Raw genomic sequence first — 16,946 nt, 5'->3', positions numbered from 1 at the left:
TTTTTCTAGTACTAAATGTTTGATCGTGTACACTACATACACATTGCTTGAGTAGGAATAAAAAGTTAGAGAAATTCATAATACTATTAGAGTACTATCGTGTGAAAAATAATTGAAAAAAAAATTTGTTTGTTTGTTTTTACTTCATTTCTTCAGAATGTGTTCAAGCCTTTAATGTAGATATTATACGGACTGTACTAAGGTAACAAATTATAAATGAACAGTTTTTTTACCCAGCAAAATGATTGAATTCAGAACTCACTTTTTACTTTTCCCGAGTTTAACAACAACAATAACAAAAACTCTGTTTTTAATTTTTTTTTTACTTTGTACAAGCAGAAAGTTTTCGCATTTTTTGAAGAGAAACTAACACATACCTGCATAAAATACTCGCATTAAAATAGACTGATTTAATCAGGTCTGGATCTATAACTTTTGGATCCCCCCCCCCCTCTGCAACAAAATCTGTAGAGCCCCTCCCCAGAGGAAAGCAGCGTACATGTGCAACCTTAATAAGTCTTAGTGCTAGTTTTTTTTTTTTTTTTAATTTTAAGCCATTGGCCACCCTTAAGGACGTGTCCCCCATTCCCCGCACGAGGGGTCCGCGGGCACGCAGATACGGACCTGGATTTAATGTACCTGATAACTGGTTTTCTTAACTCTTTAAAAAATATCGCCTGATACTGATACAGGTCTGGTGACAAATTTAATTCTACTATTTTTATTGAAAATCCATATTATAGAGCAATGAATTATTTACTCTTTATTTAGATTTTGCGATCAATTTTATATTTATGAAAAGGGTATATTATTCGCCAAAGAAACGCACTCAGAAGTGATTCGCTCATTTTTGAAGATTTTTCTTTTGTAAGACACATTTTGTTATTTTCGACGATTGTTTTCTCGCTGCAGTATTGGCCACATTATTAGATTAAAGAGTTTTTTGTTTGTTTTTTGTACACTATTTGTACAAAAATACTATTTATTTTACTGTTAAAGTAAAGTACATACTGTACACTGATTATTATGTTATTTTAGCGTAATTTAATGTTTCCAGGTAGCAGCACTTTCTGCTTTGTTTATGTTCTTTGTTTATCTACCTACCAGGAACATAACCTCAATCAGCTTAAACAGTTCACTAGTTCTTTTTATTATTGTGTTTTGTTATATTTAAAGTTAGTTTTAGGTAATTAGTGAGTATGTGTATGTGAGTATATATAATAGTGAGCATAAACAATTTTTTACCTCCTTTTTTAAAAAGTTAAGAAATGGTGTAAACCTTGTGAAAACTATGCCAAAAAGACTTAAAATGCTCATCAAGAACAAGGGAATGCGTACTAAATATTAGAGAGTTATTTCACTGTTCGTTAATGTGTCTATACTTATGTAATCAATAAAGAATTTGCTTTTAAAACAGTCTTGGTCTAATAATTTGGCCAGCACTGTAAGTCAGAAACTCATGCTCGAATCTCACGAAATTCTAGTTAATTTGATGACGGCTGGCAGTATACTCGGAGTATTTCATGAAACCATTTCGTCAAATACGACTAAAGCTTCGTGACATTTGAGCGCGCGTTTCTTAGTAGGGAGATAAGACTTACCTTTTGAGACCATACACGTAAGAAATGGCGATGCATTCGAACAGAGCAACAATGAGCAGAGGGAAGTTCCCGCTGTAGTTGTCAAACAATGTAAATATGTAGTTACCACCGCCCTGGGAGAAGATCAGTGATAGGAAGAAACAAATGATGCAAGTGATGCCTGAAAATATAATTTTAAAAGTAAATTTCAAAACAGTATTTTTACAAGATTTTCCTTTTTTTTCAGTTTTTTTTTATTTTTAGAGAGGAATTTTTAGGCTCTTTTCGACTGATGTTCAACGAAACTTGCAATTTTTTTAGTAAGAGTAATAGAAAAGGCAAATATTCTTTTGTTGAGCATAATTGAGCACCATTGCTTGATAACTCTCGATGGTGTGCTAAATTTATTTTACCTACCAGTTTGTTGGTAATCACAGCTTTAATGTGAAAAATATGCTTCCAACGCGACAATTGACTCTTCCAGACTGATGAGTCCATAACAGATACGAAGTTGCAGTCTCTGGGTGTCCTAACCAAGCCTTCAGTATATTACATGAAAAAAAATCTGTGTGAAGTTTACATGGAAGATAGTCCCCCCCCCCCCCCTCGATGCAGTACTTTTTTATTTTTACCCAATAGATTCATTTTTTAATGATTAAAAAAAAAAACTTGATAAGACGTTCTCTACAATTATGGAGTATTATACCGAAAAGAAAAAAGGATAAAAATGATTTACACTTTGAATAAAATATCGCGCGCATATTTATTTGATGTGCATTTAACAGCTTAATTAACCTTAGAATAAATAAAATTCTTAATATTTCTATATCTACTTAAATGTTTAAAAAGCAGGAAAACTAACATTTTAAAATTAGGAAACTTAAAAGCATTGGAATGAGTTTCTGGTGAGGTTGGTGCAATCAGTTTCAAAAAAAGATATAAAGCAAATAAGTAGGAAATAAAATATTGATGTTCAAGCATGCAACAAACATCTAATTTTAAAAATGCATATTAAATGCACTATATTTGCAAATGTTTGTGTTATTCTACTAGTTATAATTATTTCGTTTTATTGCATCATTCTGAACACATTACACATTCTTACGTTCAGGTAGCTTAGCAAAAAACACGCTTGTGACATTAAAAAAGAAAAAAAAAGTGGCTTATATAAAATGTATTGTTAAGAGTTCGTGATAACTTACTGATAACTAACAACTTCAAACTTACTTTCAATGACGACACAGTTCTTGAAAAATACACTGGAGATTTATTTACAACTATGTACAAGAAATATCGTTAACAACTGCTAAATTAACTATAGCAATTAGGCAAATATCAATTAACACCATGCACTCAACGATCCCACACGTATTTACATCAAAATACTCAAAAATACAGCGCAAAAGGGCTTCCAACGGCTCAGTCGAGACTGACTTTTTATCACGCGGCACGGCTATTTATAAACATCGAAAGAGAGCTTTTCAAATATTCCAGAAAATCCTACACCGTTCTACCACTTTCTCATTTCTTTCCATTCACAAATTTTATTATTCAGAAATGAGGGGACCGTATACTTCAGTCGAATGTTAGGGGGTTGTATGCACATTACAAAAAGCTATTTACAGGTTAAGTTACTACAATAATTCTAGATGAAGAATAATGGAATAAACACCGAATTTAGGCAGATTACAACAAATTAATCATAAAAAGTAATTACTATTTACAGAATTTGCAACAGTATATAAAAAATACATTCAAATCAAAAACAGTATTTACAAAAATTATTGCGATACAATAAAGCCTTCTTTGAAATGAAAACGATATAATTATAGCATCGAATTTGCTTGACCGAGCGATGGCAAGGAGAGAAGCATTCCACATACGCTCCCTGTTAAAATACCGAGACTAAATATATAACTCTGAAAATCATAACATTCCTAGCTTTTCTCAACCAAAATTTGAATATTTTAATGTCTTGCTCATAAGATTTTAAAAATAACTAAATTTAAAAGGTTATATACAAGGCGCAAATGTCAATAGAAGTGAAAAATAGTCAACTCTCGATAACTTGAAGTCCGAAGTAACCGACTAAAGCCTTTGAGTAATCGGTTGTTCGAGTTATCGGAAGTTCCTTTCCCAGCCTTCTGATAAATAGTTTATATATATATTTTTTTTATAGGAATCGTGCATAATGGATAGACTATAGCACTTACAGTTCAGATAAAATTAATTATTAGTACTACGCAAAGTATCTTTACAGAGAATTCATTTTATTAAGACATCTCAAAAAAGGAATTTTTTGTTCTTACATTTTTTTATCACATCTTAAAACGTCATTAAGTTTGTATGTCGTGGGCCCAATTTCTTTGCTCCTGATTTCAGTTCGAATTGCTTTTAAAAACGGCTTTTTCCCTAAAAGCAGATTATTAAAATTATCTGGAATAAAGACTACTTTTCTCAATTGTTTCCAAAATTTTAAGTGTCTCAAAGATTGGTCAGCATTAACATTTTTTGTCGTCAGCCACGACAAAAAGTAGCCCAATCGGCTACTTCTCACGTAATATTGCAACACTGTGTGTATTACGGAGCACTATTGTAAATAAAGTATCCCCTTCACACCATCTGATAAGCAAAGCAGTGAGTCAAAGGGAAAAAACTTTTTCTTGTTCCGGCTGTATTTTTGTGCATAAAATGGTAACGAAACTGTAGTAAAAACTTTGATTTAAAAGGAGTATTTTCGAGATACAGAGACAACTTTGTATTGAAAATAATAAATTATTTCGGGACCGAATGAGAACTTCGAGATAAAAGAGTATACAAGTTATAAGGCTTCGAGTTATCGATAATCAACTACTTGATAAATATCTGATCAAGAATAAATGTTATTGAATTAACTTTTAACTCTCTATTCATTAACTAATTAATAGATATCAAAAACGTATTTATGCGTTCTAGACAAAAACATAAAACAGAGAACTGAATAAACAAATGAATTATCAGTAATTTAAAAAAAATCACATTAATATCAGATCAGATATTTTCTGCTTATGTAATAAAATATAATTAACTGTAGATTGTTCTCGCAAACGCATGAGAATTAAATTTCTTTTCTGAATTTAAAAGTTTCTTTTCCGACACAAACAAAAGCAAGCAACAAGAGAAACTTATTTATTTTTCATTCCTTTGATTAAAAACAATATCAGTGTTTCCTATGTTTATCTCATTTACGGTTTTAGAGCGTCCATTGACTCAACTAAGAATGCAATGGGTTTTTAAAAAAGTTACAATACGATCTGAGCATCTAATACAATCTTCCGAAATATATTGTTGTGTTACACAATAGGAGACAAAGAGCGTTTATACATTTTCGCAGATTAAAAGTTCCTACCTTACGTAACTTCTATCGTGTACAATTGCTTTAACCGAAATCTTATTAAATGAGCATAAGATAGATATTTTGAATCATTTTTTCCTCGTCGAATATTTGTTTCATCAGTAAACATTTGTTACCTCATAAAAACAAATAGCAAGTAATCATTTGCGAAACGTAAGCTAAATTCGTATCAATTCTCTGTGTATTCAAAGTTGTACCAGCTCGTGTTTCCAAAACTTGTTTTCTAAAGCTGAATTTAAAACTTCTGTTAAATTAGAATAGAAGAGATAGTTCGATGTAGGGGAAACTTTTTTTGTTCAAAAGATGTACATGCCGAGGCTTATTTATTGTTATTATTTTTTAATTTGATGTATAAATACCGTTCTGACAGATGGATTGACATCAAGCAAGCTTTATCGATAAGACTTCTTGAGGAATATTGATGTAAGGAGCAGAATTTTTCTGATTCGATTATTTTGCCATTTCTTTGGTGCCGTGAGCAAAATACTCATAATATCAAAAAGGGGAAGGAGAAAGCATGTCTAGTATAATACGCTATATGGGTAGCTGCTCTCGTTAGCTTCTCCATATAACCATCTCTCGGTATCCCAGGTATTTCACAATGTTCAGTCTGTCACAGAAGGGCGGTTTGCTAGTCGGAGTAGTCGAATTGGGAGTGTTTTTCTCTTCGTACTAGAATTGGTGAAAATTTATTTTTTCTCTTGAATGTGGGTGTTTTTCAACATCGCGCAAGTGCTCGCCTGATTTGTCGAAAACTTGTTTGTATGTTGTTTTGTTAAAAAATAAGCCATGGTATGTACTTAATGAACCTGAAATAAATGGAATAAGTCAGCGACACATTATTGGTGTTGAGTATAAGGGAAATAGGCGGAGTGAGAAAAATTCTCACGCACGAGTTCTCAGATTACTCACTTCTCATGCAAGGTCTGGAGGTTAACATTAGCATCATTTCGAGAAAATGAAGTCAATGTTAACCTAAATTAGCATCAAAATTACCCTGCGTATCTCTACTGAGATCACCATGACTGTAAGTTCCTTACCGGTCAGCACTTCTTTCCTGACATTGGGGAAGAGTTTCATGTCAACGATGGATGTGATGACCCCCTCGAGGGTGCCGAACTGCGAGTCGATGCCGAGGGTGAAGAGCATGAGGAAGAAGAGGACCGACCAGAAAGGGGCTCCGGGAAACTGGTTGATGGCCTCGGTGAAGGCAATGAAGGCCAGGCCCGTCCCAGATGCACTCTGAGGGAAACAAAACAGAAAAATATAGAATACAGCGGTAAGCAAAGGACAGAAATCAAGACCGGGGAAATCTTCCAGTTGCATGTGGCAAGTAAAAGCAAATTCATTAGTCTTTTTTTCCTAGTTGACACATTTTTTTGCATGCCACAAAATCAACTAAACAACGAACCAGTTTTGAAACTGCTACTAAAACATAAAAATTATAAATTTAAATGATATTTTTTAGCTAATTAATGACAATCAACATAAATTGCATAGCTATGCGAGCAGGGTTTTGTTTAATTTTTAAGAGAAATGTTTTTTGACTGCTTAAGCCTGCTAGAAGCGACACAGTTAGTGGAATCAAATTCTTTTTAAAGCTACCTGCCAACTTGCTGACAGGGTTTTTTTGTTATCTTCACACGAAGCAACTTAGTTGAATCAACTTTTCTTCTAGAAAAAAGTTGAGTTCTAAAGTTGAAGTTTAGTTGAAAAGATAAGTTCTTCTAGAGCTTATTAAAAGAAAAAGCCGAGTTTGTTCGAGCAGCTTCTCCACAATGCTGTTAAAGATGAATCAAGTTGACTCTCAACTAGTTTACTCGTGTGTATAGCGAACGCTTGGCAATGTCTCGATGAGTTGATTACACTCATCGGGATGATAATGGTAGCGGCACAATTGACTGTCGTGTGAGGAATAGCAGGCGATTCCTTTTTTTTCCTACTTGGTTACACTTCTTAATAACCGCTCGTTCGAAAGTTGATTCAACTAATTTGCTTCATGGGAAGGAGACTTTAATCATTTTTCACAATTTGAATCGTAATTTCATTTATCCATAACCTTTTAACTAAATTTCCATAAAATCATTGAAGAAATAGTCCAAATACTCCCTAATAATTAAGGGTAATTTTGTTAGACATCTCGGTCAGAGGACGATCCTGCAGATTCTTAATTTTTAGCATCTAAAATTTCATACCAAAACTCAAGAGAAGGGCCAACACAAAACTTGGAACCCTTACTTGAAAAAACATAACTCTTAAAATACGAATGTTGTGCGACAGCGGATGGGTTACTCATTTCGTAAATGCCAACAGAGCTATTTGACAGGAAAGAAATATTGCCATGAAAATTATCACTGATGACATGAGTAACTGTTGTGTGGATAAAGCAATGAACAATGCATGTTTTAAAAATCGCCCGATTTTGTGACGATGATAACGCTTCCTGAAAAAATAAACATAATCCTTATTTTTGTTGATGAATGGATGTCTGTACTGAAAAAAAAAATCTACAGGGTTGCTAGGTTTAAACCACGGTTTAAACCAAGTGGTTTTTAAAAAAATAACCATGTGGTTTTTTTTTTCAAAAATGTTTTTTTTTAAACTTTATTGTTTTCCCCCAAATGTTTTCATAAATTTTACTTATTATTGCAAATAGTAAAATCTAATTAATGCAAAGTAACTAGCAAAGCTTTAGAGTTAAATTACAGGTTAATAAATTTAGAAACTTATTATTTTTTTTAATGCAAGGTAGCAAAAGTTGTTTTTTTCTTTTTTCTTATCAATGCAACATTTCTAATCAATGCAGCTTTTCCTATTAGGTACCTAAATATACAAGACAGACCAACTAAGTTTATCTAAAATTACATGGAGAAAAAATCCAAGTAGTTCATATTTATTTATTCTGTTATCATTTTTTTTTTCAATTTTTTGCATTTTAAAATAGTTTAAAAAGCATATTTCAACCAAAACTTCATTTACTACCTATTTTGCTTGTTCACTTAAGATTTATTGAGATAGATTATGTATCATTGAAGCGATGCATAGTGTATATAAATCTTAATGCTAGAATATCTAAATGACAAGAGAAAACAGTAACAAAAGAAGTCCAAAAGCACTTAGAGTCGTCATAAAATTGCGCTAATACCTGCACAGATTTCCATCCCGATAAACGATGCAGTCAGATCAGGGAAAGAAATGTATACAATTATGAAAACAGAAAATATTTGTGTGACTCTGTGCTCTGATAATAAAATTAAATGCCAAATTTTCACCTTTCAAAGAACTTTTTTGATCCCAATATAATAAAAGAAATCCCCTGTATGAATGGGGGAAGAATCAATAAACATTGATTTTTATGATAGTCTTTATTATTAAAATGTGTTAAAAGAATATTTTATTTTGAGTTTGTACTGAAGGTTTAATTATATATATAGATATATTACTAATGAAATTGTATTTCTTAATGCACTAAATCAGGAGAAATAATGTCTACAATGTCAAAACAGAATGATTTTCTTAAAATCTATTTGTCTTTCATTTTATTAAGTGTTCTCTCTGATACATTGGGTAAAATATTACATGATTTGTAACTTTTTTCTAATCTTTAAACAAAATACGTGTTGATCTTTTGATTTTTAAAGTTGTGTAATGTACATCAGACATGTTTAAGAACACATGATTTTAATTTTCATTCATTTATTTATTTATCGTAGGTAGCTATAATTATGAAGAAATTAATTTACAAGCATTTATTCTAGGTTATTTGTAAATAATAATGTCTGAACTATTGCAATAAATCATTTCTTTTATTATTTATAGAAAGGACCATTTTGGTATTGTAATTTTTTAATAGTTAAAGATTTTCGATCAATATTCCCTTATAGAAAGCTCTACGTATGTGGAAATGAAATTACAAGATTTTACTCTAAATTATTCAACTAATTATGAAGAAATTATGTTTTAATATAAATATTAAACATTCTTTAGTAATTAATTCATAAAATCTTTTTGACTTTTCTAAAATAAAACTTTATTTTTCTCACAAATAGTGTTTAAACCAAATAAACCGGGTTAAAAAAAATGGTTTAAACCAAATAAACCGGGTTAAAAAAACTGGTTTAAACCAAAAAAACCGCTTTTTTTTTTTACCAACCCTGATTTTCCACCAAATTTATATGACCACCTCGTCAAGTTCGTTAAGAATTTTTTTCGCCTTTTCCAAAATGAACAAACCCATCTGTCTTTTGTAAAAATACATTCAACTTCTGAAAATTTCAAATGCAAACTATGTTACCTTCTCTAGTTCCTTCTGGAGATCGCATTCCGGAAAATCAAAGGGCAGATTCGGGGTTGTTGCTGCCAAGTGAGCGATCACTTCCGGAGGTATGACAGGTGGGATTGTTGTGTTCGGGTAGAGAGGTCGTAGTAGCAAGTCTCGATCTACTTCGCATCGGGCATGAGTGCTATGTGCCTTAAAACCTTTATCAATGAAAAGAAATCAAATCATAATGCACAGTGAAATAACATGCAAGAATTTATGTATTCAAATCATGAAAAAGTGAATATAAATATTTCAGAAATCAAGGTGATAAAATGAATTGGTTCCGATTTTGACTAGATCTTTAGTAAGCGTATTTGAAATAAAATTTCGTAAAGGTTTAAAAAAGTAAGGTAACAAGAGCTCTGAAGGGTGTTCAGAGTCTCTGTCTGAATAAAAACCACTCTGAAGATAATGAAAATGATCAGAGCTTTCAAATGGTACCGGTCGATGGAGCTGGACACTAACAAGACAAATGTCAGTTAGAAGATGGCTGCGTTGACGAAAACATGTCGCGCCAATGAAGCAAGATGTACGATAAGTTTTGCGTTGGGAGGTTCTGGAACACCCTTATTATAGTCCCGACCTCGTACCAAGTGATTTCGATCTCTTTGGACCTTAAAGGAAACACTTGGAATTCCGGCATGGAACATAGTCAAGAATGAAAAACCACATCACGATGGCATGCTGACCCACAGCATCGGTTCTGAACTGTAGATCTACCCAGAGTTTTTTTTTAAGGTCCAAAGAGATGGATATCACTTGGTGCGAGATCGGAACTGTAAGGAGGGTGCTCCAATACCTCCCAACGCTAAAACCTCGTCACACTTCTTGTTTCATTGTCGGGACATGTTTCCGCCAAAGCAGCCATCTTCTAACGGACGTTGTGTCTTATTAGTTGATACTCAGCTCCATCCACCGGCACCGTTTGAAAGATCTGATCGTCTTCGTTACCTACGGCGCGACTTTTAAGCATGCAGAAAAACTTCACACTCGTATAAAACAATTAAAAATTAAGTAAATAAATAAAAAAGGGAAAAGGAAAGCATATTATTTAACCTCAATTGAAATAACGCAATGTTGTATGCATGAAAAAAAAATGAATAGAATGCATTCATTTTTTAGAACGCGGATCAAAATTTCTCATATATTTTACTAAGAAGGCTCAAAAAGAAAGTAAAAAGCAGAAGGAGAAATTGATTTTTTCACATTATTCGTATTTAACAAGTACTTCTATTTTTCAACTGCAACATATTTGTTCATTTTAAACTAAGACACTTTTTCAAGTGAAGTAGTAAAACTATAAGCAATTTCACATAACATTAGTTATCCTCACCTAGGACTGAAAATACCACAATGCCGGCGAACATGGATGTGCCACAGTTGCACAAGGAGACCGTGATTGCGTCTCGGAAGCAGTTGTTGTGAACTGGATTGTACGAAGAAAAGGCTATTAGCCCGCCAAACGCGAGCCCCAAAGAGAAGAATATCTGCGTTCCCGCTTCCAGCCATACCACAGGATCAGCCAATTTTGACCACTGGAAAAAGAAAAAGCGCCATTTGTAAAATGATCAAATCTCTTTACGCAAACATGATTGAAAATAATGTTGTCTTTGCTCATGTTGCAAAACTTTAGCAGCAAGAAAAGCTTTAATATTGATTTTCCACCTCCCCGATTTCGGGATTCACCCTTTCTTCTCCAAGGTCTTGATATCAAATTTACATTGCAATGGGTAAAGTTTTTCTCTGATTAATTCACATCAGAAATGGAATTTTAACTTTTGCATAAAAGCGTGTTCCTCAATCCACCAGCACGTTTGCATTTAAATTCTGGACATTTTTTTTTAAATCAAAGTTTTTTTTTTAATCTGCACTATTACCTTTTAAAGTTTTGCTCATCTTTTATGCAATGTTCAAGATACAGATTAAAAATTTGAAGCCAGAAAGGAAAGTGAAAAGAATAAAAAAGCTCTAGTGTGATCCATTTCACTACCTGAACTACCAATGATGCCTTTATGTTGTGATTAGATGTATTTAAATCGAGTGTCATTACAATTAAATACAGAGTCACAATACAGTTAAAAATATTGCAATCAGTTAAAGGCTAATTGATTTTCCATAAAGTTTCCACAAAAACATTAAAGATTCGAAAAAAAAAAAAAAATCCATTCAGCAAAAAATGCAGAATGTTTTTTTCACGATATCATACAACAATCGTTTCTCAACTCCTGCACGCTATATAGAAATATTTTATTGGCTTTCTTTTGACTTAAGCATACGACTTGTCTTCGTAATATGGTTAAAAAAGGAAAAAGACTTGATACTAACATCGGGAGTGAATAGATGTTCCAAGCCTTTCTCCATTCCATCTAACGTTATCCCTCTGAAAAAGAAAATGACCAGCACCAAATATGGAAAAGTTGCAGTGACATAGACCACCTGGAAAATGAAAAAGACATATTTCCCTCAAATGATGCTTCAAATACATACTAAAATATGATAAACATCCATCATTTGAATTACTCAATAATATTGACGCTTGTAAAAGGAATACAAGTAATTTTTGAAAGTAACCGTATTTTACTTTTTCTTCATTTAATCCCCTTCGCAGCGATTGGAATCATTATATTCAGAAAGATTTAAAATTAAAGCATAGTTAGTGCTAGTAGCAAATGTGTTTTTATGTACTCGTAAACTAATGAAATGGCCAATAGAATTTAAAACCATACAATTTCGAAAATGCTGGTAATTTCCAGTAATCTAAGTATCCCAACTAGAAATATCTTTGGCAACGTGACACTATCTTGGAACTAGTTTTCAGCTCTCCCCAAACAATTTCATTTCCAATTAATAAAGGCAATAAACCTTTGTGCAGAAGGGAAGTACAAAGAAAAACTGAACAAGGGTAATCGAACAATAAAAACGTTACTGAAAAGCAAGTTGTCTCTGAAAGTCTCAATTACTGAGCCCAGAAATTGAGAAAATCGAAAAAATATTAGAAGCTAAAGTAAGCTTTTTTAACTCTTTTATATGCAGGGTTTTTATAAAGTTTTTGCACTGCTTAAGAAAATTTATTTAAAAAATATACATCTTTACTAATATTATAAAGAGAGAGGGCGGATTTTTGTGTTTGTATGTTCGAGGTAATATCCGGACGCACTGCACCTATTTGAAAAATTCCTTCGCTATATGAAAGGTGCTTTCTTACTGAGTAACATAGGCTATAATTCGAAAAAAAATCCGATAAATTGTTCTTTTTTTATTCAAATTTTGGCCCAAATTTAACGTAAATTTCCTATTATTGGCTATTAAAGGGGTGAAAAATTACTTGCGCATATTAATATTATATATATATCGTAAAAAAGGGTAGAATTTTCTGCTTTCTAAACAATTTGTTTCAATGCTCTAACTTAATTACGGCGGGAGTAATTTGCGTTTTTAGCTCGAACTTTTTTAGGCTTAGCTGAAATTTAGGCACTACTTTCTTCATTAAAATCTATCAATAAAAAGTGAAGGAATTTTCCCACAGTTTTCTTTTTGGCAGCATTGGAAAAAGCGAGATTTTTTACTCCAGATCTCTCTCGAACTTTGCTCGAAAAAATCAGCTTCTATCTTCAAAGGAAAAAAAGTTACAAGCGTTTTTAAATCAATTTCGAAATGTGTCATTTTGATTCAGGTTGTCAACCATTTTATTTTCGCGTTTCCATGGTTACGCTTTTTGAATCCATTGTATATTTTCTTATTTTGCATCTGGTATCTTAATTAATTGTTGAATATATGTCACTTGACGCAATTTTTGTTCTCAAGGTAGACCGGGCAAAGCCGGGCATCGCAGCTCCTAATATATAAAGATTTAAAAGGTACTATTAATGTGATTTTATACTTTTTTGTTTGTTTGGCGAAACATTTATTATTGCCAAAGAAAAAACATCCGCTTCACTTGCAAAAAGTCTGGTTTCCGGTAGCGTGGTCGCTGGGCACATTAGGCGCTGAGCAGTTCAGTCTAGGATTATTCGTAAGTCCAGAGCTCGAATACGCTACCTTGCGGTGATTAACAATACTAAAGAAAAAGGTAAAATATTCCATTCCACGTGTTTTCTTTGGGGTAAATTACAGGCTTCAGACAGTTTGTGGTGTAATGTAATTTCAGAAGAATAGAAAAGAAAGCTTCCCACAAATACGATGAAAAATGACTGTCTTTCACTAAGCGTCAAAGCAAGTTATAAGTTACGGCGTGTGTTTGTTTTACCTTTTTCATCCGTCATTAGACAATGGCTGCAGCGCCCTCTATAGCTTATCGGAGTTGCGAATTGTTTTAAGGCAACCGTTAATGTAATTCATTGTTTTGGCAATTTGTTTTGAAAGAAAATAAACTTTTGATTTGTTTTTATCCGAGTGAAATGCACGAAATGCACGACATTGTCTTCTTTTTTTTCTGACGATGATTTTTGAATGTTCCACGGGATGTTTTTTTTTTTTCGTTAGACGGATGAATTATGATAGCGTGGTATCTGTGCAAGTTTGGCGATAAACAATAGAGCTGTAGAATTATTTTTACATTTGAAAGACATTATTTGACGTCTTTTTTTTTATTTGGCGAAAGATTTTAAATTGCAGTAAAAACCGTTTCACTCGCTAAATAGAGTTTTAAAGCAACTGTAAATCTAATTTAATGATTTGACGAAAAGTTTTAAACTCCAAAGAAACTTAAATAGTTTTTTTTTTTTTTGAAAGGTGTGTACGCATTTTATACAAAGAAAAACGATCATTTCACATCAGAGGCGGAGGAGACGTCAATTATTTTTATTCAACGGACTTCCATTAAATTTTTAGCACGGGCATCGCTGTGCGAGTACTGCTAGTACTTCATATTTAAACATAATTCTTTTTTACTTTCACCAAATTTTTTTTTTTCCAGAACGTTAATACGCATTTAAATGTACACCTTTAGTAGTTCTGAGAAGTGGCGCAGCCAGACCTGGTCTTCAGGGGGGGGGGGGGTAGAGATCACCGTTTTGAGGGGGAGGTTATGCTGAAGAATGACCTCTCCCCCACTCATCACCTACGCACAAGCCTACGGTTTTGGGGGACAAAAAATTTCTGAAACTGCTTGTTTGTCAATAAAAGTACCAAATCGGCCAAGAATAAGAAACCTAATAGGGCAAAAACGTTACTTATTAATTTCATAAGCAATGAAAAGTAGTAGTATTTCAAATGCTTGCTTTTAATTTTTTTTCACCTATTACTAAGAGTACTGCAATCGCTACCTTTTATTCAAAAATTGTTTGAACGCAGTATGGGCGTATAATAGTGGTGACGGTTTAGGAGAGGTCATAAACCCCATGACGCTCCCCCTCTATCCGTCCCTTTGAAGATGTGGTCATAGGTCGTTGAATGAGTGTAAACTATTGTATTAGAATTAGAAATATGTGTTAAAACCAAAGTATTTGGGGTGGGGTGACCCTCAAAAACTTCTCGCAGTTCCTCTGGGAGTTTTTTTTATTTTATCCATAGACACCATTTTCGGTTTTTGATGATACCGCCACATGTTTTTAGCTAATATTGTACCAGTTTGAAAAAACTTGCTTAGATAAGGATCAAAATCGAAAAGAACCATGTATATATATATATATATATATATATATATATATATATATATATATATATATATATATATATATATATATATATATATATATATATAAATTTTTTTTTTTTAAATAAACTATCTTTATTAGTGCAAGACTATACAAACATCCTGTATATTATGCTTCCGTAACCTTTAGAAAATGAAGTTTGTTATAGCATTGTTTTTAAGTTAGCGTTAGGGGCTAAACTGAGGCGTTCTTTTCTGAGGTTTCAAGCAAACAATGTTTTTGAAAATCAAACATTAAAATTGTGAGCTATACATGCGAAAGTATATTTTACATAAATAAATGCAAACGGAAAGCTTAAATTCAAACGGGAAACGAAAAACTGTTTATACGTTGTTGCGGAAATCGTTTTATGCGTAAAAATATCCATACTAATTTTCTATTTTTTTTAACACACTGCAATCGTATTAATAAAACACTTCATTAACATAATTTTCAATAGTAATGCTTATAAATTTTTAAACATATTAATGACTAAATTTTCAAACATTTAAATTGTAGCTTCAGCTTACTTTTCCTGAAGATGCTATTCCCTTGGCCATGCAAAGGTAACAGAAGAACCAGGCAAGGAGAAGACATAAGGCTATCCTCCAGTTGAACCTTTCTGGCGATTCTATGTCTGGGCTGATGTTAAGGGTTTGCCGATACCAAAAATATTCGGTAGGACTACTCTTCTGCAATTGTTGGACATAGAAAGAAGGTTTTTTGTTTTATTTCAGAAAGAAAAGTTGATTTTTAAAAAAGTCAGTAATATATTAAAAGTACATGAAATACACCGCCAGTTCAGTCAATTCCAGCCCAGGACTCCAGTTTCGTGCTTATTAGCACTCATCAGCACAGCATAGGGGTGACTGAGCTGGAGGTGAAAAACCTCTTAAGGAAGCCTAGAGTGCCAAACAAACTGGTAGCTAATACAGAATTAGCTTTAACCAGACGAGTGACCGAAACAATGGTTCGGTTCAACTCGAATATTGAAGGCAAGGCAGGTATATTCAGTAAGTTACCGCCCTATAGCCAGGGCTAAGGCATAAATACATGAAATACCCCGCCAGCTCAGTCAATTCCAGCCGAGGACTGCAGTTTCGTGCTTATTAGCACTCATCAGCCCGGCATAGGAGTGACTGAGCTTGAGAGTGCCAAACAAACTGGTAGCTAATATAGAATTAGCTTCGGCTGGAATTGACAGCTGGCGGTGTATTTCATGTATTTATGCCATAGCCCTGGCTATAGGACGGTAACTTACTGAATATTAAAAGTAGTTTCGAAGAATGCAATTGGAAGACATTATTTTCACATCCATAACTACGTCAAAATTGTTTCAGATAAAAATGTTAAAGAATACTCTGTTTCAGCGCTTCTCAACCGGTAGTCCGACGGACCGGCACAGGTCCGCAGAAAAATTTGACAGGACCTCAGAGAGTTTTGCTTGTTCTCGTAAAACAATTTTCTTTACTCAAAACAAAAATGAAAAAACAAAAAGAAAAGAAGAAGCAAGAAAACACCATAATAATGATAATAATATTCTATAGGATATCTCTTACGTGAATTCTTTTCGTAATTTTCTATGATTATCTAGCCTTTTGAATTAAGTATGTGTATTTTTTACGATAATTACTCATCTTAACATTTAAATATTTTTTACAAAAGTTCTTTAATACCAGGAAAAGTTTTATTCACATATTTATTTCTTCATTTATTAATTACTAGTGGTACCCGCACGGCTTTGCCCGTAATAGGAAATTAAAAGGGCTTTTCGTTCGCCTGTATATTTACAAATAATGTATATTGAATTTTCTCGCCAATTGGCTTGTACCCATGTTACGGTTCCACGTTATGATAATTTCGTATCTCGTCAATTGGCTTGTACCCATGTTACGGTTCCACGTTATGATAATTTTGTATCTCGTCAATTGGCTTGTGTCCATGTTACGGTTCCACGTTATGATAATTTCGTAATTTACTCGTCCATCTTATGACAATTTTGTTCTTAAAATTGGAAT

At 33.0% G+C, this 16,946-nt stretch overlaps 1 protein-coding gene across 1 annotated transcript in view; it reads right to left on the bottom strand.

Annotated features, from left to right (window-relative positions):
- Nucleotides 1-16,946, bottom strand: part of LOC129222272 (sodium-dependent neutral amino acid transporter B(0)AT3-like) — a 36,499-nt gene that overhangs the window by 4,151 nt on the left and 15,402 nt on the right. Inside the window, exons 3-8 of the mRNA XM_054856752.1 lie at nt 15,459-15,620; nt 11,621-11,731; nt 10,629-10,830; nt 9,269-9,453; nt 6,015-6,216; nt 1,602-1,761 (exon numbers count right to left, since the gene is read on the bottom strand). Of these exons, the coding sequence (XP_054712727.1) occupies nt 1,602-1,761; nt 6,015-6,216; nt 9,269-9,453; nt 10,629-10,830; nt 11,621-11,731; nt 15,459-15,620 (1,022 nt within the window). The remainder of the gene's footprint in view (nt 1-1,601; nt 1,762-6,014; nt 6,217-9,268; nt 9,454-10,628; nt 10,831-11,620; nt 11,732-15,458; nt 15,621-16,946) is intronic.

This window comes from Uloborus diversus, chromosome 5 (genome assembly GCF_026930045.1).
Source record: "Uloborus diversus isolate 005 chromosome 5, Udiv.v.3.1, whole genome shotgun sequence".
NCBI classification, from domain to species: domain Eukaryota; kingdom Metazoa; phylum Arthropoda; class Arachnida; order Araneae; family Uloboridae; genus Uloborus; species Uloborus diversus.
This window is presented reverse-complemented; position numbering and strand designations above follow the sequence as displayed.